Source organism: Lagenorhynchus albirostris, chromosome 1 (genome assembly GCF_949774975.1).
Source record: "Lagenorhynchus albirostris chromosome 1, mLagAlb1.1, whole genome shotgun sequence".
In the NCBI taxonomy this organism is placed as follows: domain Eukaryota; kingdom Metazoa; phylum Chordata; class Mammalia; order Artiodactyla; family Delphinidae; genus Lagenorhynchus; species Lagenorhynchus albirostris.
The window spans coordinates 76705287-76727454 of NC_083095.1; the positions used below are offsets into that span (position 1 = coordinate 76705287).

At 49.2% G+C, this 22168-nt stretch overlaps 1 protein-coding gene across 11 annotated transcripts in view; it reads left to right on the forward strand.

Moving 5' to 3' along the window:
• TEP1 (telomerase associated protein 1) overlaps nt 1-14846 on the forward strand; it is a 56571-nt gene extending 41725 nt beyond the window's left edge. For 4 of the 11 annotated variants that reach the window (XM_060146650.1, XM_060146642.1, XM_060146657.1 and 1 more), the window contains 34 exons: nt 76-189; nt 284-401; nt 560-754; nt 880-1055; nt 1142-1298; nt 1408-1587; nt 2037-2129; nt 2406-2538; nt 2678-2828; nt 3080-3213; nt 3399-3487; nt 3775-3889; nt 4333-4573; nt 4750-4873; nt 5701-5825; nt 5946-6045; nt 6255-6410; nt 6557-6769; nt 6986-7139; nt 7248-7460; nt 8013-8173; nt 8401-8514; nt 9487-9594; nt 10202-10334; nt 10418-10494; nt 10601-10733; nt 10869-11005; nt 11165-11289; nt 12385-12528; nt 12676-12772; nt 13729-13834; nt 13941-14146; nt 14276-14380; nt 14606-14846. In XM_060146650.1, the coding sequence (XP_060002633.1) occupies nt 76-189; nt 284-401; nt 560-754; nt 880-1055; nt 1142-1298; nt 1408-1587; nt 2037-2129; nt 2406-2538; nt 2678-2828; nt 3080-3213; nt 3399-3487; nt 3775-3889; nt 4333-4573; nt 4750-4873; nt 5701-5825; nt 5946-6045; nt 6255-6410; nt 6557-6769; nt 6986-7139; nt 7248-7460; nt 8013-8173; nt 8401-8514; nt 9487-9594; nt 10202-10334; nt 10418-10494; nt 10601-10733; nt 10869-11005; nt 11165-11289; nt 12385-12528; nt 12676-12772; nt 13729-13834; nt 13941-14146; nt 14276-14380; nt 14606-14728 (4750 nt within the window). In that variant the 3' untranslated portion in view covers nt 14729-14846. Of the gene's footprint in view, nt 1-75; nt 190-283; nt 402-559; nt 755-879; nt 1056-1141; nt 1299-1407; nt 1588-2036; nt 2130-2405; nt 2539-2677; nt 2829-3079; nt 3214-3398; nt 3488-3774; nt 3890-4332; nt 4574-4749; nt 4874-5700; nt 5826-5945; nt 6046-6254; nt 6411-6556; nt 6770-6985; nt 7140-7247; nt 7461-8012; nt 8174-8400; nt 8515-9486; nt 9595-10201; nt 10335-10417; nt 10495-10600; nt 10734-10868; nt 11006-11164; nt 11290-12384; nt 12773-13728; nt 13835-13940; nt 14147-14275; nt 14381-14605 lie in introns of those variants that run through there. The other 7 variants (XM_060146675.1, XR_009539930.1, XR_009539931.1 and 4 more) reach the window with 7 other exon arrangements.
• The last annotated feature ends 7322 nt before the right edge of the window (nt 14847-22168 follow it).

Genomic DNA, 22168 nt, shown 5'->3' on the forward strand with positions numbered 1-22168 from the left:
AGGTCTGGTGGTCGGGGACGGAGAGAGGCTGGGGTCTGAATCCAGCCCCGCTCTTGGGGTATCTTTGGTGGTCAGCTCTGTGCCAGATGCCTGGAAGCCTGACTTTATTTCTGAGTCGGAAGAGGCTGCCCATCGGCTCTCAGAACTGAAGAGCTACCTGAGCAGACAGGAAGGGATCACCTGTCGCAGGTGAGCTGGGAGAGGTAGGGAACACCTGCACGGAGCGAGGTGGTGAGGGGGCCCCAGCCCGCTGTGACCCTGCCTGTGCTTGCTTTTCCTGCAGATACCACTGTAAGTGGGGTGATGTAGCAGCTGGCCGGCCCTATGTTGGGGAGCTGGAGACGTTTGGGCAGCTGGTTCTGCAGGACGTGTGGAATATGATCCAGAAGCTTTACCTACAGGTCAGCAGGAGCTCTGGTGGCCAGGGGAGTGGAGAGGGGCTAGGCTGGGCCGGGTAGTCCTGGGTGGGAGGTAACTTGGTGGGGGGCACAGTGAGTTTTAGGCCTGGGGTCCTGAGGAGCATGGAAACATAGGTAGTCACTGCCCCATGTGTTCTCAGCCTGCGGCCCAGCCGGAACAGCCAGTGCCCATCCAGGATGATGATTTGGTCCAGGCCGCCTTTCAGCAGCTGAAGAACCCACCGAGCCCTGCCCGACCGCGCCTTCTTCAGGACACAGTGCAGAAGCTGAGGCGCCAGCGGGGGAGGCTGAGCCTGGTGACCGGGCAGTCGGGACAGGGCAAGACCACCTTCCTGGTACAGAGTCTCAGAGGCCTGGACAGGAGGGAGGGCTGCGTGAGCTCAGGAGGGCTAAGGAGGTGGGAAACAGGAAGCTTGTGCATGTGAAATGTGACCATGTTTTCTGGTCTCTTCCCATGCAGGCATCCCTTGTGTCAGCCCTGCAAGCTCCTGATGGGGCCACGGTGGCCCCCTTCGTCTTCTTCCACTTTTCAGGGGCCCGCCCTGACCAGGGTCTTGTCCTCACCTTGCTCAGACGCCTCTGTGCCTATCTGCATAGCCAACTGCAAGAGCCAAGTGCCCTCCCCAGCACATACCGGTGTGTTTCTCCCCCACTCAGCCCAGCCTTGTTGATAGCACGTGACACCACCCCTGCCGACCTTGGTCCTCTTCCTGCATACACAGGGGCCTGGTGTGGGAGCTGCAGCAGAGGCTGCTCCCCAAGTCCGCTCAGTCCCTGAAAACCGGCCAGCCCCTGGTGCTGATCATCGATGGGGCTGACAGGTTGGTGGACAAGCGTGGATGGCTGATCTCGGACTGGATCCCTAAGACCCTTCCCCGGGTAAGTGTGAGAAGGAGGTGGGGTGGGATGCAGTAGGGAGAGGGACCTCTCCAGCAGCGTTCTCCTCCTTTTCCTTCAACGTTTTTACCCTGTTGCCCAAATCCCACAGCGGGTGCACCTGGTGCTGAGTGTGTCCAGTGATTCCGGCCTGGGGGAGACACTCGAGCAGAGCCAAGGTGCCCATGTGGTGGCCCTGGGGCCTCTGGAGCCATCTGCCCGGGCCCGGCTGGTGCGAGAGGAGCTGGCTCTGTACGGGAAGCGGCTGGAAGAGTCACCTTTCAACAACCAGGTTGGGTGTAGGCCAGGGCGGGTGGGTGTGTGGGGTGAACCTGGGTGCTGAAGCTAGCAGCTGCCCCACACAGACCAGCTCCTTCATTTTCTCAGCCGAGGGAAGTTGTCAATAAGATAACTGCGATTCCTTGTAATGTCACCCATTCCTTTTCTCCTGGTGAATGGCCTCTCCAGGGCCTGTCCGGGCGAGGGGAGGAGAAAGCTGTGGCTGTCGAATGGGGTAGACTGAACCGCGGGGGGGTTTCTGAAAGCGCGGCTGGCTGGCTAGAGCAGTGCGGGGCAGGGATGGCTGTGTCCTGAGGTGATGCCATGGGTCTCTTCCCCGGTGGGGCCTCTGAGAGGAGAAGCTGCCCCGCACTGGGCTTGGTGCCAGGACGGAGGGCAGGGGGTGGAGGGCTGGCTGTGGCCAGGCTCGCTGGTCCTGTGCTGAGTCCTCTGTGTCTTCAGATGCAGCTGCTGCTGGTGAAGCGGGGGTCAGCCCTGCCGTTCTACCTGCGCTTGGTCACTGATCACCTGAGGCTCTTCACGCTCTTCGAGCAGGTCAGTGGAGGACGTGAACGCTCACTCTTCATCTTCGAAGTCCTAATCCCACTTCCCAGTCTCCATTCAGCCTCTTTCTCCCACCCTCATCCTTTGCCATCTTGTGATCACCCATTCCTCATCCACACCCCCAAGCCCTGCTTCTCTCCCACCAGCGTTGCTCTTTCCTTGTCATCCCTTTGCATTTTTTTTTCTGATGTCCCCTCCCCTACCCACAACCAAAGCTGCTTCTCCCCCTCCCCTCACTGACTGAGGCCCCTCCCTGTCCCCTCCCAGGTGTCTGAGAGACTCCGGACCCTGCCCGCTACCGTCCCTCTGCTGCTGCAGCACATTCTGGGCACCTTGGAACAAGAGCATGGCCCTGATGTCTTTCCCCAAGCCTTGACCACACTTGAGGTCACACGCAGCGGTCAGTACTTGGAGTGGGCTCGGGGGTTGCATGACCTTCAGTTCAGTTGGGGCCTCAGCAGGCGGTGCAGGGAGGGACTAGGTGTCATGGGGATGGGTACATTGCGTGGTTTAGGGCCTCAGAGAGCTTGGGTTTTTAGGTCTGACCGTGGACCAGTTGCATGGAGTGTTGAGTGCCTGGCGGATACTTCCCGGGGGGACCAAGACCTGGGAAGAAGCAGTGGCTGCTGGTAACAGCGGGGACCCCTACCCCATGGGTTCGTTTGCTTACCTCGTCCAGAGTCTGCGCAGGTATAGGTGCCCCCAGCTGAGCTCCCACTGATTTCTGTACCTCCCTGTCTTTGAGCCAGGGCCCCATGTGATCCTCCCTTCATCCTACCCTTCCCTCCGTATAGCCCCTGACACTTGTCTCCCAGACCCTGAATGGCTGTCACTCAAGTTACCACTGTTTGAGGTGGGAATGGGAACGCACAGCTGTGCCAGATGCTCACTTACAGGCCTCCTCCCTCTTGTCCTGCCTTCTCTCCCTCACACGGGATCAGTTTGCTAGGGGAGGGACCCCTGGAGCGCCCTGGTGCCCGGCTTTGCCTCCGTGATGGGCCCCTGAGAAGAGCCGCTAAATGTCGCTATGGGAAGAGGCCAGAGCTGGAGAAGACGGCACACATCCTCATCGCAGGTGACTGCAGCCCAGTGAACCCCCGGGACACTGACTGTGGGACCTGGTACTCCACATCGGCTGGCCCCCTCACCTGCTACCCCAGGGGGTGGATGGCTCTTGCTGTAGCCTGAGGGATGTGATCTTTGGAGATGCTTCAGGGCCGAGCCCGTCTCAGTGTCTGTTCCTGTGACCCACACCTGCAGCTCAGCTCTGGAAGACGTGTGACCCTGATGCCTCAGGTGCCTTCCGAAGTTGCCCTCCTGAAGCTCTGGGAGACCTGCCTTATCACCTGGTTAGTCCCCAGATCCTACAGGCACCCTCTCCCAAGGAACTTCTTTGGCTCTTCTGAGACCCCTCTCCCCCATGACCACCACCGTCATCTCCACTGCCGTTATCACCCCCACCCCCTTCCCAAACTCCGTGTACCTTTCTCCTGTCAGTTTTCCTGCCCTCGTCCTTCAGGTCCTTTGTCCCAGCTCCTAAGTCTAGGTCTTAGCTGCACAGGCAGGGTCCAAGACTAGACGGTCCCTCCTCACCAGCCTCATCACATCCCTAATGAATCCAGTCTGACTTTCCCAGCTCCAGAGCGGGAACCGTGGCTTTCTTGCAAAGTTCCTTACCAGTCTCCACGTGGTGGCTGCACACCTGGAACTGGGTCTGATGTCTCAGCTCCTGGAGGCCCATGCCCTCTATGGTGAGATGAGTTACTGGGTGGAGTCTTCTCCAAGCAGTGGCTCCTGGGTGTGTTCATGGGGGGCGCCTGCTCGGAGGGAGGTGTAATGGAAAGAACAGTTGAATTTCTGTTCCCAGGTGAAAAGGCCAAGAGGGTAAGCATGTGATTCTTGGGAGACCTTTTGCTTAGGTCTCTTAAACCAGAGGCTCTCACACTTTATTTAGTGGGCATACAATTACTTGGGAAACTTGTTGAAACTGCTGATCCCTGCGTCCCCAGATTCTGGTTTCCTAGGTCTGGAGTGGGACCCAAAGCTTCGTACTTTTAACAGATGTTCCTGATGTGGGACCAGAGGGCCACACTTTGAGACGTAGCATTTTAGACACATCATATGATTGACTTGGTGCTGGGGTTAATGGGGGTCCAGGCTGGCTCCCCAGTGACACCCCACATCTCTTCTATAGCTTCCTCAGTCCCTGACAAGGAACAGAAGCTTCCTGAGGCTGATGTTGCTGTATTTCACACCTTCCTGAGGCAGCAGGCTTCAGTCCTCAGCCAGTACCCACTGCTCCTGCACCAGCAGGCAGCCAACCAGCCTCTGTACTCGCCCCTTTGCCGCCAGGCCCCCCAGCTCTCCCAGCGATGGTACCTCCAGCGCATGCTACATTGGCTTAATAAACCCCAGACCCTGAGGGGCCAGCAAAGGTAAAACCCTTGACGCCAGAGAGCAAGCTGCAGCCCTCTCTGAAACTGGAGAGTAAAGAACAGACCGCAGTCACCGTGGAGAGGGGGGTTCAGGCCCAGAAATGCAGAAACGAATTCCCATCCTCTTCCTTCCCCTCATTCCTCATCTCCTCCCTTTCTTGCTGTTCTTCCTCTAGCTCCAGCCTGTCCCTGGCAGTTTCCTCACCCCCCACAGCTGCGGCCTTCTCCCCCAATGGGCAAAGAGCAGCTGTGGGCACTGCCAGTGGGACGGTTTACCTGTTGGACCTGAGAACCTGGCAGGTACGACACGCAAGGCGGGGTGGGATTTACCTTCAGAAGAGCCTCACGTCCTGCCCCGAAGCCTGAGGCAAGCCAAACCCACCAGTTATCACCCTGTTTGATTCAGCACTATACTAAGCACTGCAAGGAACACAGGGCTTAGGACATTGTCTTTGCCCACCAGGTAGTCAGTTTTGTTGAAAAACAAGGCATACAAGGTAAAAAAGGAACCAAAACATAGCCATGTGGCATAGGTAAGAGCTAAGTGAGTTGTGCAGTTACTGGAGGACGTAGGATGGAGACGGGGAGGCGTTCCGGGTTGAGTGAGGACCCCGGGCAAAGACGCTGGGGGCATGTTCCCTGTAAGTTGCTGAGAATAATGGCAGCAGAGTGCGTGTGAGAGAGGGCGGTAGTACAGTAGGCGGGAGAGGCGGGCTCTGCAGCCACAGCCGCCGTCTCCTCTTCCACCCATGTCAGTGCCCCCCGCCCCCCATAGGCGTGTGTGTGAAGTCATTCCCGCCTCAGAAGCACCAAACCTTCTGTGACTCGGGGTTACGTACGGGGTTCGAAGTGAGGGGGACGATGTGACCTCACTTGGATCAGGAGGTCCCACTTGAAGCTGTTTGAGCTTGGCCTAGGTCTGGAGTAGGGCCCAAAGCTTTGCACTTTTCACAGGGGCTCCTGCTGTGGGACCAGAGGGCCAGAGTTTGAGACGTAGCAGGGAGTGTAGAGAGCTCAGGGCTCCAGCCCTTCTATCCATTGCCTCCTTCCTGGTTGGGGCTTGGAGTGGCTGGACGTGGACTGGTCAGGGGCGTGTCCTGAGTGCGCTTCCCCGCTCACTGTCACAGGAGGAGAGGTCTGTGGTGAGTGGCTGTGATGGGGTCTCCTCTTGTTCGTTCCTCTCCGACAACGCCCTCTTTCTTACTGGCTTTGACGGGCTCCTGGAGCTCTGGGACCTGCAGCACGGCTGTCGGTAAGGGGCCCCTCACGTCTCAGCGTGAGGGCCATCCCTGTTTGTTGGAAGCCCGGGGGAGGGGGACGAGGAGGGAGTCTGTGGCCAGGGGGGCCCCCTGACCTTGTCTCCCTGGGGTAGGGTGCTCCAGATCAAGGCTCACCAGTACCGGATCACCGGCTGCTGCCTGAGCCCAGACGGCCGGCTTCTGGCCACCGTGTGCCTGGGGGGAGGCTTGAAGGTAAGGACCAGGGGGCTGTGGTGGTGCAAGCGGCCCTGAACTCGGGGTCAGCCCTGTGAGATCGTTCTCCTCAGTGCGGCAGAGGCTCCGGCTGCTTGGCCTGCTGAGGGCAGGGGACTGGACAAGGTGGCCCCTGGAGCTCTAGGACTGAGCGGCTCAGGCATCTGTGTCCAGCATCCTGAGTCCTCCTCCCCTTCTCTCTCGTCCAGCTGTGGGACACGGTCCGCGGGCAGCTGGCCTCCCAGCACGCCTGTCCCAAGCCCCTCAACTGCATCGCTTTCCACCCAGAGGGGCAGGTGATAGCCATTGGCAGCTGGGCTGGCAGTTTCAGCTTCTTCCAGGTGGATGGGCTCCAAGTCACCAAGGTGAGAGGAGCCGGGTGGCCCTGGGGAAGGAAGCACGGGAGGGTGGGAGTGGAGAGCGGGAAATGGCGGACACCTGCATCCTGGGTCACTCTTAGTTTGGGTTGAGAGCAGGGCCCTGACGTTCCAGTTTCTACCTCTCCATGCAGGAACTGGGGGCCCCAGGAGCCTCTGTCCGCGCCTTGGCCTTCAGTGCGTCTGGGCGGGCTGTAGCTGTGGGCCGGCTGGACGGGATGGTGGAGCTCTGGGTCTGGCAGGAGGGGACACGGCTGGCTGCCTTTCCTGCGCACCATGGCTTTGTTACTGCCGCCCTTTTCCTGCGTGCTGGGTGCCAGTTACTGACGGCTGGAGAGGATGGCAAGGTCAGGTTACAGAGGGCTGGCGGTGGGCTATGAGGAGGGGTTGCAAAGGTGTGGGACTATTTGGGGGAGGGTGGCGCCTTTGCCGAGGAGTCTGGAGGAGCTTGTGCTACGGGGAGGGGGTGCGGTGTGTGCACAGTAGCTCTCGGGGACGAGTCTCTGGAAGGAGGACTTTAATGGGGGGGTGGGTTTTCTTTAAGCCCCTTTCTTGGCCCTCAGGTTCAGGTGTGGTCCGGGTCTCTGGGTCGTCCCCGTGGGCGCCTAGGTTGCCCCTCTCTCTCTTCTGCCCTCTCCGTGGCCCTCAGCCCAGATGGCGATCAGGTGGCTGTTGGGTACCGAGCAGATGGCATTCGGATCTACACAATCTCTTCAGGTACCGGAGGGAGAAGGGTTGGAGTGTCCGAGCCTGGAAAGGGCCCTCTCCCCCAACTCTGGCCCTCTTTCTGAGCGTCTTACTCTGTTGTTGTCCCTCATTCTCTAGGTTCCCAGGGGGCTCTGTGTCAAGCGCTAGATGTGGCCGTGTCTGCACTGGCCTGGCTCAGCCCTAAGGTGTTGGTGAGTGGTGCTGAAGATGGGGCCCTGCAGGGCTGGATGCTCCAGGGAGGCTCCCTTCAGTCCCTCTGGCTCTTGTCCAGACACCGGAAGCCTGTGCTGGCATTGGCCACGTCCCAGGAACTCGTGGCTGCTGCCTCAGGTACGGCTGGGCAGAGGGCATGGGCAGGGTCGTGAATCACTGTTCCTTTCAAATGTGCTGACACCTTTCTTCGATTTGTGTGTATATGTGTGCGTGAAAATACACCCACCTATATAACTTTTTTTTTTTACAACTTGCAAAGTGTCACCCTTTGAGTTTCTGCCTAGTGGGAGATTTTGCTGGGTAAAAGGGATGGGTCTCCCTTAGGAGAAGAGAGACGTTAAGGTGAAAATGGCCTTAGTCCTGTCTAGGTAAGAGGCTTGTTCAAAGTGACACTGTGCACTTTAGGAGAGGAGGGTGTGGAGGTGCAGTCGGGAGTTAGAAGGAGACGGCCGCAGAGCCGGAGCTGGGAGTGCCTGGCATTCCTGCCCTGTGCCTCACGTGGTGAATGATCCTCGTCCAGGGCCTGGGTGGGACTCACGGCGTCCCTCCCTTGGAGCTGTGCCCTCAGACATCACCTTCAGCCCCCATGATTGCCTTTGTCTTTGGCCTCCCAGGCCTGTGTCACTTCCTCTTTCAGAAAATCTTCCTCTCTCCCCATTTCTAATGCAGAGGACTTCACAGTGCGTCTGTGGCCAAGGCAGTTGCTGGCACTGCCACAAAAGACAGAAGACTTTCCCTGTGGCACTGAGCTCCGGGGACACGAGGGCCCCGTAAGCTGCTGTAGCTTCAGCACCGATGGATGCAGCCTGGCCACCGGGGGCAGGGATCGGGTGAGCTGCAGGGCCCTCCTCCCCGTGGGCCCCCAGCCCCTCTGGTCCTGGATTCTTGAGCAGCTCTCTTCCCACTGCTTCCTCCAGCTTTTTGCTTTGCTCAATGGCCCGTACGGGATCTGCCCACCCGTCCTCCTTTGATATTCCCTCTTTCCTTGAAACCTTTTGCCTGAGATGGCCCTGGTGTCCTGTGGTCCTGATGGCTTCCTCTCTTGGGGCCTGTCCAGAGTCTGCTCTGCTGGGATGTGAGGACACCCAAAGCCCCTGTTCTGATTTGCTCCTTCTCTGCCTGTCACCGAGACTGGGTCACTGGCTGTGCCTGGACCAAAGACAACCTCCTGGTGAGTGAAGGGGTGGGGGGTGGCACAAAGCTCAGCAGGGTTCCTGGGGGAGGACAACACATCCCACCTCATCCTGTTCCTAATACCCATTTATAATACAGTATATGATTTTCTAACACCCAATATAATAGCTCACATTTATTGAGCACTTAGTATGTGCCAGACATTGGACTAAGCCCTTGGCATATACGGCCTCATTTAGTCTTTACAACACCCTGTGAAGAAGATACTACTATTCTCTCTATTTCATAGACAAGGATATCGAGCTCAGCTAGATTAAAGACCATTTCCAGGGTCATGTAAGTGAAGAAGCTGAGCCAGTAAACTTTATGATAAGAAAGCCCGTGCTCTTAACAAGAACACAGAACTGTCTCCCCAAGGCCTTAGGATGCCCTGTGTCTGCAGGTAAAGGTAGTGCTATGATTTCTTTGGTCCTAAGTGAAAAATGGGTCTCAAATTATGCACTCAGCATTGGTAAAGCCTAGTTTTCCAACGCAGTCCCTGTTGTTCTCAAAAAGAAATGAGTAGCAATTGAATAGACTTGTCATTGTCTGTCCTATCCCTGACTTCTAGGCAGCCAGATCTCTCCTGGGCGTTGCAGACTTCTCACCTTTGTCGGGGTGAGAGAAAGTTGTTGTTGACTGACATTGTGTTAATAACAAGGACAATAGCTACTCTTTATTCAGTGCTCACTATGTACCAGGCATCCTGCTAAGTCCTTTACGTAGATGCTTCAGCCCCATATCAGTAGGTACACTGTCATGATCCTAGTTGAACAGATGAGAAGCCTGAGGCCCAGAGAGATGAACTGGCCCCAGGTCACCAAGCAATGAATGGTGGAACTAGGATTTGAACCCAGGACAGCCCTTGCTGTTAATCACAAGGCTTACAGCCCTCCACCCTACGTTATAAGTATAGAGAAATGCTGGAGGGATGCTGATTATTCCACTCCTCTGCCCTCTGACTCTGCAGGTCTCCTGCTCCAGTGATGGCTCTGTAGGGCTGTGGGACCCAGAGTCGAGACAGCAGCTTGGTCAGTTCCTGGGTCACCAGAGTGCCGTGAGCGCCGTGCTGGCCGTGGTGAGAAGGCAGTGGAGAGCTCACTGGGGGTCCCTGGGAAGGTTAAGGGGGCTTTGGGAGACTGGATGCATTGTGTATCTAATCCCAAAGGCAAAAGGAGTATAAAGAGTGAGATGCTTGGGCTCCCCTGGTGGCGCAGTGGTTGAGAGTCCGCCTGCCGGTGCAGGGGACAGGGGTTCGTGCCCCGGTCTGGGAAGATCCCACATGCCGCGGAGCGGCTGGGCCTGTGAGCCATGGCCGCTGAGCCTGCACGTCCGGAGCCTGCGCTCCGCAATGGGAGAGGCCGCAGCAGTGAGAGGCCCGCGTACCGCATAAAAAAAAAAAAATTTAAAAAAAGTGAGATGCTTGGGCTTGAATTAGAGCAGGATTAGGGTATTGAGGCTGAGGGTTGGTGTGAGGGGAGGGAGAGCATGAAAATACAGTATCTCAGTATCATGACCTCGTGGCATGATGGAAGTCCTGAGCCTCCCAGCCCCACTCTCCAGGGTGTCCTCATTCTTTGACATCTTCTAGGCCCTTAATGCTGAGCCCACACCTCTGTGGCGGGAGTCATAATTCCCACGTCCCGCTCAGTGTGACTCTTCTCTTATCCTGTGCTCTGGGGCAGGAGGGGCACGTGGTATCTGTGGGCCGAGATGGGACCTTGAAAGTGTGGGACCATCAGGGTGTGGAGATGACCAGCATCCCTGCTCACCCAGGACCCATCAGCCACTGTGCAGCTGCCCTGGAGCCCAGTGCAGGTAATGAAATGTCAGCCACCTTCCCGTCCCCGCCGCCTATTCCCTTCTCCCCTTCTCCTGACTCAGTTTCTCTATCTTATCAGCTGGCCAGCTGGGGTCAGAGCTTCTGGTGGTAACTGTGGGATTGGATGGGGCCACACGGTTGTGGAATCCACTCTTGGTGAGTTCCCTGAAAGGCCTTGGGTGGGGGCAGTGGAGAGGGTATGATGGTACAGCATCCTGCTGTGTCACCTCCCCACTGTGCCATCTCCATCCTTTCCTCCTAGGTGTTTCAAACACACAGCCTCCTGGGACACAGTGGCCCAGTCAGTGCAGCTGCTGTTTCAGAAACCTCAGGCCTCCTGCTGACTGCCTCGGAGGATGGTTCCATACAGCTCTGGCAGGTACCTGAAGAAGCAGGTGAGGTGTGGAGAGACTCAGGGTGTGAAAGGGGGGTGTGTTTGTCGGACCAAGAAGGTCAAGGGTAGCCTGCTATCTCCTCTTGTATCCCAACAGTGGTCCAGCTCCTAATGAATCACTTCCTTTCTTCTCCAGATGACACATATATACCCAGGAGTCATGCAGCCGTCACTGCTGTGGCCTGGGCCCCAGACGGTTCTATAGCAGTGTCTGGGAATCAAGCTGGGGAACTCACCTTGTGGCAGGAAGCAAAGGCTGTGGCCACAGCACAGGTGAATGGGGTCAACTTCAGTTCTCTGTTTATGTGAATTCTGCCCTGTTTATGTATCTGATGGTATGTGCCGGGGTTAGAGGTTGCGTAGACGCCTGGGATGGGGAAGAAGCTTAATCCTGGTTCCTCAGAAATACTGAAATAAACTTGTATTCACTAGGCTCCAGGCCACATCAGTGCTCTGATCTGGTACTCAGCACACACCTTGATTGTTGTCAGTGCTGATGAAAAAGTCAGTGAGTGGCAAGTGGAACTGCAGAAGGGTTCAGCACCCAGAAATTTCAGGTGAAGTGAGGCGGCTGGGTTAATGAATACAGTTACATCTGGGATTTTGCTCAAATCACTCCCTTCTACTTCTGAACTAGGTCAATAGGATGTTAGTAAGCAGGAAAAAGTCACTGGGAAATTGTTTTCTGCTCATCATGTCAATTTAAGTAATAATTATCAAGTGCCTACTTGATGCTAAGCTCTGGGCCAGGCAGTGTGAACCAGATTGAAATTAATTTTTAACTAAGGGAGCTCACAGTACAGGAATGTGCAGATAAGTAAACTGCCAACAATATGCAGAGTGATTACTGCTATAATAAAGATATATATATATTTATATATATATATATATTTTATATACATATATGTAAAATTCCTGGGGCTGCAGAATTTAAGACATTTACTGTTTACAAAAGAGTTGCTATTTGAGATTGGGCTTAGAGGATGAGTAGGAGTTTTCTGAAGCAGTAAGGGAAGGGAATGGTGTTTTAGGAAGAGGAGGTAGCATTAACAAAAGGCATGGAGGCATGAGAGTGCGTGGTGTGTTCTGAGTATAGCTCAGTCTTTGGGTTCTTGGTGCGAGTGGTGGTGGGGAATTGGGTTGAAAAAATGAACTGGGGCCAGGCTGTAGAGGACACAGTGCTAAGAATTTTGAGCAGAATAATTATCTGAATTTTAGAAAGAGAACTCTAGTGGCCACACGGAGGATGGTTAGTAGTAGATAGATACTAAACGTAGGGCGACCACATTTACAGCTGATGCTCTAGTCCAAGGAAGACAGAACATGATCCCTGACCTGGGCAGTGGGGATGAAAAGGAGAGATAAAGACTTAGGCATGTGTTGCCAGTAGAGTCCACAGTGCTTATCAATCAATTGGAGGTCAGGAGGGAAGGAAAGGACAGGAATGTTAGAGATTCCTGGTTTGAGCAGATAAGGTGATGATGGTATGATGAATACTAATTAATATAACAAAAACAGAAAGAGGAACACAATTTGTAGGGATGGTGATATATTTTGTTTTATACTTTACTCCTGAGGAATTCATGGGGAGCTGAGAGAGGTGGACTAAAGTAGAATCTTTCTCTGTCCATGTATCCTTTTTTGCGCTATAGTCTTCACCTGAACCGAGTTCTGCAGGAGGACTTAGGGTTCCTGACAGGTGTAAGTCTGGTCCCTGACGGTCACTCCCTCATCTTGGCCAAAGCAGATTTGCAATTACTGCACATGAAGCCAGGCGATGAGCCCTCTGTAATCTGGTAAGATCCAAAATGTTTTCTCTTGGGCTGGAGAAAAGAGGAAAAGTGGGTTAGTGGCTACCCTGAGTTTGGGTCTAACTAGAACAAACGTTGGGGTCTTACGGAGAGGTGTTCCTGGGCTTAGCCTCTTTCTTTCTTATCAACCAGGAGAAGCTATTCAGAAGATCCTATAATGTTGTCCACCCACCAGGACTATGGTGTGTTTGTCCTGCAGTCAATGAACCTCAGAGTTCTTTCTTTCTCAGTAAGTTCTGTCTGGGTGTGTGTTAAAACAAACATTTGTCCAGGACCAATGTTTTAAAGCCTTGGGGCCATGATGGAGGATAAGAGGAAGGAAGGGAAAAGCAGTTGGTTCCAAATCCCCTTCTCTTCCTTCAACTATAGCTCTACTTAAGAGCATTTTATATTGGGTTTCCCTATAAGATTTCATTGATACTAGAAAGGATTCTAGTGTTTAAAAGAATCATGGGAAACCATAAACCTAGTTGTTTTCATTGCATTTTCTTCATATCTGTCTTGTCTTGCCACTGTATTAGCAGTGTCTGGAACAGTACAGATATATATCATAGACATTATGTTGGGCAAAAGAAGCCAGACACAAAAAACTACATATTACATGATTTCACCTAAATGAAGTTCAAGAACAAGCAAAACTGGGCTTCCCTGGTGGCGCAGTGGTTGAGAGTCCGCCTGCTGATGCAGGGGACACGGGTTCGTGCCCCAGTCTGGGAAGATTCCACGTGCCGTGGAGTGGCTGGGCCTGTGAGCCATGGCCGCTGAGCCTGCGCGTCCGGAGCCTGTGCTCCGCAATGGGAGAGGCCACAGCAGTGAGAGGCCCACGTACCGCAAAAAAAAAAAAAAAAAAAAAGAACAAGCAAAACTAATTTATAGTGACAGAAGTCGGAATATTGTTAGCTCTGGGGGTGGTGATACTCTGGTATTGACTGGGAAGGGGCGTGAAGGCGACTTTCCAGGGTGATGGAAATGTTCTATATCTTGATCTGGGCAGGGATTACATGGATGTATACACGTGTAAAATTTTATCAAGATGTCCATTTAAGATTTGTGTATCAGTACTTTCCTGTATCTAGGATACGATTTTGAAAAATCTTGACCAGCCCAGAGCAGAAAAGAGTTGCTTTGTCTGGGCAGCAGTAAGTGATACAAGTAGGCTAATCAAAATGATCTATCCTTTCACAGAGCCAAAAGGAATTAGGAGAGTTTGCAGAGTGCCCAGAATTTGAGCTGAGCTTAGAGAATCCTAATAAGACCCTCATATCGGTAACTCAGGCCAAACCTGAATCTGGTGAGTGGTGATGGGAGGGCCCAAGGAATCCAGAGGTGGCCTAGGGGAGGATGGTGGATCCTTCAAAGTCTAAGACCTGGCTCCAACTCTGCCCTTGAAATGGCAGAGTCCTCATTTTTGTGTACCAGCTCTGATGGGACGCTGTGGAACCTAGCTAGATGCAACGTTGAAGGAGAATGGACCACAGATAATATCTGGCAGGAAAAAGTAGAAATGCCTGAAACCCGAACTCCAGAGACAGACGCGTGTGTATGTGCTGACACGTATACCTGTCCAGCAGTCCCACAGCTAAAGACACGGCAACGTAGAAAGGTGAGTTTGAGGGAAAGGTCACAGACGTTGGGGAGGACGCTCTAGGTCTGACCCAGCAGACTTCTCTGCTTCCTTGTCTGAGGAGGGTCCACTGAGAACTCACCACACCTCTTCCCCTCCCTCCCTAAGATTCACACAGGCTCTGTCACAGCCCTCCACGTGCTGCCTGAGTTGCTGGTGACAGCTTCAAAGGACAGAGATGTTAAACTGTGGGAGAGACCCAGTATGCAGCTCGTAAGTGTGTGTGTGTGTGTGTGTGTGTGTGTAAGGAGGGCTAAAGGGATGTCATAGAGCAAACTTGGGGTAAGAAAGGGCAAAAGATCAAGACTGTGTTCTTCTGTCCTTCTTGCAGTAATGTGCAACTAACCTGTTTCTAAACAAAAGTCATTGGTGTGAGACAAATAAGTAAGGAGGCCCTAGGCTTGTAGCCCACATCTCCCGTTTTTGTTCCCATTGTAGCTGGGCCTGTTCCGATGTGAAGGGGCAGTGAGCTGCCTGGAACCTTGGCTGGGTCCTAACTCTGCCCTGCAGCTCGCAGTGGGAGACACACAGGGCAATGTATACTTTCTGTCCTGGGAATGAAGATCACTGCTCAGGGCAAAGAGACTGCTTGTGCTAGAGATGCAAAGCCTGAAGACACCAGTGGCTACGTTCTTGATACATCTATACATTTATATAAATAAAAGGTGGGAAAATCTCACATGCAGTCCTGCCTGTGTTCTTAATGTGGATTTGGACCAAGAGGGAAGAATATGAATGTTCTTATGTTTCTTTTCTGATTTAACATTAATCCTTACCAGAACTGCAAGAAAGTGAACCAGATCTTTAGTATTCTTTGAAATTATGCTTTAGAATTCTTGTGTCATTTTCTGGCCCCAGGACCAGAAGGTATGACTCCTACTAGGAGGAGGAATGAAAGTGATGTTGACCAGCACTTAGTTTGAAAAGAAATCTGAAGACCTCTCACTTGTTCAAGGAAGAGGAAGAGAAGGAAGAATGAGTCACTTGGGCCCTGGTTCAGGGTATTTGGAAAGAACTGGGATAGAACCAGGACAACGCTAGGTTCCTGTCACAGAAGCAGCCCCATCTACTCAGAGCCAACTGCCCAGGTGAGAGGTGAGAAGCCAGGGCTCTGAGAGCAGAACGTGTCTTCTGGCTTTCACAGCCTCTGACAGGGCAAGCGGCAGCCACTTGACTTGGAAGCATTAGTCAGTATAGTAATTTGCATTCTTGGAGGAGATCACAAAAGGGTGTCTCTCTCAAATTGAAGTTCATAAAGATAAAATGAGTTGAAAGGTGGAACAATGCCTACACATGGACTTGCTGTGGACTGTGACCCTCTTAAGTAAACTGTGACCCTCTTATTTTCCTATAAGTCTGTTTTATGGGAGAGGAAGTTCCCTGAGGCCCTTTCTTTCTAAGGGTTAAGGAAGGGTTAAGGGTCTTCGGTGTCCAAGAAGTCAAGGACTTGTGTATGATAAGCCAGAGCTATTACAGGATTTTATCCTGGGTTGGTAGGGTTCTCTCAGAGACATATCACTGCACTCTGGTCTAGAGTTTTCTGGATTTAGGGAGTTGAGGGGTACTCAGTTTCATTCTTACTTTGCCCTGATTCCAGACTTTATGTGGAGAAATCACCTGAAGGACTTTATCTTATTTCTACCAATGCCTCATATTCTCTCTCAGCCTGAGGATAAAGACATAAGGAATGCCATCAGCTGATAAGTTTTAATCGTAGGTCATGCTTCTATCTTTTATCCCATGCCTCATGCAGGGCTCTAAACATACCTTCTAGACTACCTGCTCTACATGAACCTTGTGACTAGAAGTCCAAGTTAAGGTAATTTGAAACTTATGATTCATACTATTACCCAGAAATGCTACAGAGAACCATGGCACAGCATCATCCTGGAAGTCACTGGGTTCAATCTTTTGCCTTTTGTTCCCCTGAAAGCATGGGCCAAGGAAGGAGGAAGCCCTAGATGTCTGTCTTCCATGCTCTAAAAATTCTACAAAGGCACCCCAGCTGAGGATGGAGGAGTGGGGCTGGAGAAAGTAAAGCATACCTTGCTCAGTAGACTCAGCTCTGTTTACCAGGTCCACCTGAAGGGTGTGATCTTTCTTATCTTGGAGATATAATTGCTATGAGTGAACAACAGGTTATAGGTAACAGTAAATATGTCCCCAAGGGAGTTGAAGGGAAATCAGTTTAGGTTTTACGTTAAATATTTTCTGAGTTCTTATCATTAAACAATTTCAGTGTCTCCCAGTGCCTGGATGAGTTCAATTATAGTCACTGGCTTATAGGATCATAGGACATTGGAACAGTCTTCTTCAACCCACAGAAGCACCTTTTTCATGTGTCAGTTTTTAACATCTGTTTTTACACATCTGTGCAGTTTGGGTTTTTTTGTTTGTTTGTTTTGGCCGTGCCGTGCGGCTTGCAGGATCTCAGTTCCCTGACCAGGGAATGAACCTGGGCCACAGCAGTGAGAGCCCAGAATCCTAACCACTCGGTCATCGGGGAACTCTCACCACAATTTGTTTTTGAAATCTAGAACATATCTATTCAAAGCTTGGTTTGTGGGCTTCCCTGGTGGCGCAGTGGTTGAGAGTCCGCCTGCTGATGCAGGGGACGCGGGTTCGTGCCCCGGTCCGTGAAGATCCCACATGCCGCGGAGCGGCTGGGTCCGTGAGCCATGGCCGCTGAGCCTGCGCGTCCGGAGCCTGTGCTCCGCAACGGGAGAGGCCACGACACAAAAACAAAGTTTGGTTTGTGGACCAGTGCTGTTCCACAAATTCTTGATGGTTCATTTTCCTGGTACTTCATTTTTATTATATTTTACGAAAGTATTGTTCCATGACAGGTCAGAAATTTGTTTTAACAAGACTGCTTCCCTTTCCCCATCTGTAAAATAGGCATAATAATATTGCCTATTTTTTTAGGGATGTTGTGAGGATTAAATGAGTTAAAACATGTGAAACACTTAGAACAGTAGTTGACACTTACATGGTAAATGTTCAGGAAGTGCTTGACTGTTCTTTTCCTTATCCACTAGTGCAAGTATCACGTTGTTATTCTTTCTCAAAAATGTCTTGGTTATTGGTATATATTTAATCAGTCAGATGAAATCTGGACTCAATTTTTCAGTTAAAAAAATATATATGGGGAACTGATAGAATTTTTAAAAAAGAAAAAAACCCCACTTGTTGGCTCTAAATCTACCTGGAAATAAAACACATCACTTCCACTCATATTTTATATATGTGAGCAAAGCAAGTAACATGGCTCTGCCTATTGTCAAAGGGGAGGGAAGTGTCATCCTACCATGTATCTGGAAGAACTAGGAACCAGATACACAGTTATACCCTCAAAGAACCTGTGCTGATGCTTTTCCAGTAGAATGGCTCTTAGTCCTTTTTTAAAAAAGAGCAGTTAAGATTTACACAGAATATTCCCACATACCCTTCTTCACCCAGCTTCCTCTAGTGTTAACATCTTACATAACCAAAAAATTAACATTGATACAATATTATTAACTACATATGTGATTCGATTTCCTCAGTTTTTCCACTAATATCTTCATTTTGTTCCAGGTCCAATCCAGAATACCACATTGCATTTAGTCATTATGGCGCCTTAGTCTAATCCTTCAGCTGTGACCCTGTCTCAGACTTCCCATAGTCTTGACATTCTTGGAGATTTCTGGTCAGGTGTTTTGTAGAATATCCCTCAGTTTGGCTTTGTCTGCTGTCTTCTCATGAACAGACTGAAATTATGAATTTAAAGGAAGAATACAAGAGATGATGTGCCCTTCTTGTTACATCATATCAAAAGCAATGATATCAACATGACTTATTACTAGTGGTGTTAACCTTGATCACTTGTAAGGTTGACGCGATGTTTGCCAGGTTTTTCTTACTGTACCTTCTCCATATTGTTTGTTAGAAGCAAGTCATTAAGTCTAGCTCACACTCAAGGGGAAGGGGATTAAGCCTCTAAGAGGGAGATATATCAAAGAATTTGTGGTAATCACCACAAAATCAATAAATTTTGAGGTAAGTTTTTTTAGACTATGCAAATATTCTGTTTTCACTGACTTTTTAATATTCATGCATCAATCTTGCCTGAGCAATTATGACTGTGATTTTCTAATGATGATTTTCTATTTCCCTCAGCCCTTCTATATTAATTGAAATTCTAAAAGGAATGTTTATCCCCTCTTCCCCACTTATTTATATATTGAGTCATTCACATATCAGTATGGACTCATGAATATCTATTTTACTTTTTGGGAGCCTATTGCATTTTATTACTTAAACTACATAGTATGTATATTTCAGTGCAACTTTTTTGGCCACTATTTTTAAAGGAAAAATATATATCACAAAAATTCAGTATAGCATTTTTAATTGAGATATAATTCATTTTCACCTTTTTTTTTTTTTTTTTTTTTTCTGGCTACACTGCACAGCATGCGGGATCTTAGTTCCCTGACCAGGGATCAAACCCGTTCCCCCTTCCCCGGAGCCTGAAGCACTGGACTAGTGGTGTTAGGGGAGTCCTGTTTTTCACCCTATAATTCAGTGGTTTTTAGTATATTCCAACACTGCAACTATCACCATTAATTCCAGAACATTTTTATTACCTCCAAAGAAACATTGTACAGAATCACTCCCCTCTCACCCCTTCCTCCAGCCACTGGCAATTGCTAATCTACTTTTCATCTCTATGGATTTGCCTATTCAAGACATTTTATATAAATGGAATCATACAATATGTGGCCTTTTGTGTGGCTTTCACTTAGCATGTTTTCAAGGTTTATCCATTTTGTAGCATGTATCAATACTTTATTCCATTTTATAATAATAATACAATATAACAATAAATAATACAATAATATTCCATTGTATAGATACACCATATTGTGTTCATCCATTCATCAATTGATAGAAATTCTGGTTGTTTCCACTTTTTGGCTATTATTATGTTGCTATCAACAGTCAACGTACAAGTTTTTGTGTAAACATTTCTTTTCAATTCTCTTTACATACCTAAGATCAGGATTAGTAGGTCACATGGTAACTATATGTTTTAACTATTTGAGGAACTGCCAAACTATTCTCCAAAGAAGCTGAGCCATTTCACATTCTCACCAGTAACATGAGAGGTTTCTAATTCGTCCACATTTTCACCACTACTTGTTATTTTTGGTCTTTTTAATTGCAGCCCTGCTAGTGTTTGTCAAGTGGTATCTTGTGATTTTGATTTGTTTCTTTAATATTTAATGATGTTGAACATCTTTTCATGTGCTTATTATTGGACATTTGTATTTCTTTGGAGAAATTTCTATTCCGATTCTTTGGTTGGTTTTTAACTGGGTTATTTAACTTTTTGTAAATAAATTTATTATTTATTTTTTTGGCTGCGTTGGGTCTTTGTTGCTGCGCGTGGGCTTTCTCTAGTTGTGGCGAGCGGGGGCTACTCTTCGTTGCAGTACACGGGCTTCTCATTGCGGTGGCTTCTCGTTGCGGAGCACGGGCTCTAGGCTCACGGGCTTCAGTAGTTGTGGTACATTGGCTCAGTAGTTGTGGCTCGTGGGCTCGAGTGCAGGCTCAGTACTTGTGGCGCACAGGCTTAGTTGCTCTGCGGCATGTGGGATCTTCCCAGACCGGGGCTCAAACCCATGTCGCGTGCATTGGTAGGTGGATTCTTAACCACTGCGCCATCAGGGAAGCCCCTATTTATCTTTTTACTGTTGAATTGTAAGAGTTCTTTATATATTCTGGATACTGGATCCTCATCATGTTATGATTTGCAAATATTTTCTCCCATTCTATAGGTTGTCTTTTCACTTTCTTGATAGTGTCCTTTTTTTTTTCTTCCCCTAGTATATCTATTTATTTATAATTAATTAATTATTTTTTTGGCTGCATTGGGTCTTCGTTGTGGTACGTGGAGTATTTTGTTGCATCATGTGGCCTCTTTGTTTCAGCGCATGGGCTTCTCTCTAGTTGTGGTGTGCAGGTTTTCTCTCTAGTTGTGGCACACTGGTTCCAGAGTGCGTGGGCTCTGTAGTTTGCAGCACGTGGGCTCTCCAGTTGAGGAGCATGGGCTCAGTAGTTGTGGCATGCGGGCTTAGTTGCCCTGCAGCCTGTGGGATCTTAGTTCCCTGACCAAGGTTCGAACCTGTGTCCCCTGCATTGGAAGGTGGATTCTTTACCACTGGACCACCAGGGAAGTCCCGATAGTGTCCTTTCATTAACAAAAGTTTCAAATTTTGATGAACACTATTATTTTCTTTGGTTGATTGTGCTGTTGGTGTCATAGCTCAGAAACTATTGCCTAATCCAAGGTCACAAGATTTCCATCTGTGTTTTCTAAAAGTTTTATAGTTTTAGCTCTTACATTTAAGTCTTTGACACACTTTGAGTTAATTTTTGATTGATTACTTTGCATGTGGATATCCAAGTTGTCTTGACACCATTTATTGAAAAAACTATTCTTTCCCCCTTTTAGTAGTCCTGGCATCCTCGTTGAAAATCAGTTGACCATAGATACATGTATTTATTTCACAACTCTCCAATTTTATTGATCTATATATCATCTTTATGCCAGTACCACACTTTCTTGATTACTACAGCTTTGTAGTAAGTTTTGAAATCAGAAAGTGTGAGTCCTCCAACTTTTTCAAGATTGTTTTGGCTATTCAAGATCACTTTGCAATCTCATATGAATTTTAGGTTTGTCTTGTTCACTTGTGCAAAAAGGCTATTGGAATTTTGACCAGAATTGCGCTGCATCTGTAGATCACTTTGGGGAGTATTGCCATCTTAGATATATTAAATTTTCCAATCCATGAACACAGTGTATTTCCACCTATTTGGGTCTCCTTAAATTTCTTTCAATAATGTATTGTCATTTTCAGTGTACAAGTTTTGTGATTTAAATCTACTCCTAATTTTTTTTGATGCTATTATAAAGGGATTTTAATTTCCTTTTCAGACTGTTCATTGCTAGTGTATAGAAATACAACTGATTTTTGTATATTGATCTTGTATCCCACAATCTTGTTGAACTTATTATCTCTAATTTCCTTTTGTATGTATTGTTTAGGGCTTTATATATATATTAGATCATGTAATCTAATCTATATATATATATTACATCATGTAATCTAATCTATATATATATATTAGATCATGTAATCTGCCAATATAGTTTTTCCTCTTCCTTTTCAATATGGATGCCTTTTCCCCTCTATTCCTTATCTAATTACTGTGCCCAGAATCCAGTACAATGCTGAATGGAAGTGGTGAGAGCAGATATCCTGGCCTTGTTCCTGATCTTTGGGGAAAAACTTTCAGTCTTTTTGCGGTTTTTCATAGACATCCTTTATTAGGTTGAAGAAGGTCCTTTCCATTCTTAGTTTGTTGAATGTTTATCGTGAAAGGGTGTTGAATTTTGCCAATTGCTTTTTCTGCATCTAATGAGATGGTCATGTGACTTTTGCCCTACATTTGGCAAAAGTCACAACCATCAATTTTGGTTGATTTTCATATGTTGAACCAACCTTGCATTTCTGCAATAAATCTCATTTGGTCATGCTGTATAATCCTTTTTTATGGTTTGCTGGTTTAGGCTTGATAGTATTTTATTTTTGTATCTACATTCTTTTTTTTTTGCTGAGCTGGGTCTTCATTGCAGCATGTGGGCTCTTCATTGTGGGCTTCTCTCTCTAGTTGCAGCATGCGGGCTTCTCTAGTTGTGGCGCACGAGCTCCAGAGTGCACGGGCTTAGTAGTTGCGGCATTCAGGCTCTCTAGTTGTGGCACGCAGGTTTAGTTGCCCGCAGCATGAGGGATCTTAGTTCCTCACCCAGGGATTGAACCCATGTCCCCTGCATTGGAAGGTGGGTTCTTGACTACTCGATCACCAGGGAAGTCCCTGTATCTACACTCTTTTTTTTTTTTAATAAATGTATTTATTTTTGGCTGTGTTGGGCCTTCATTGCTGCACGCG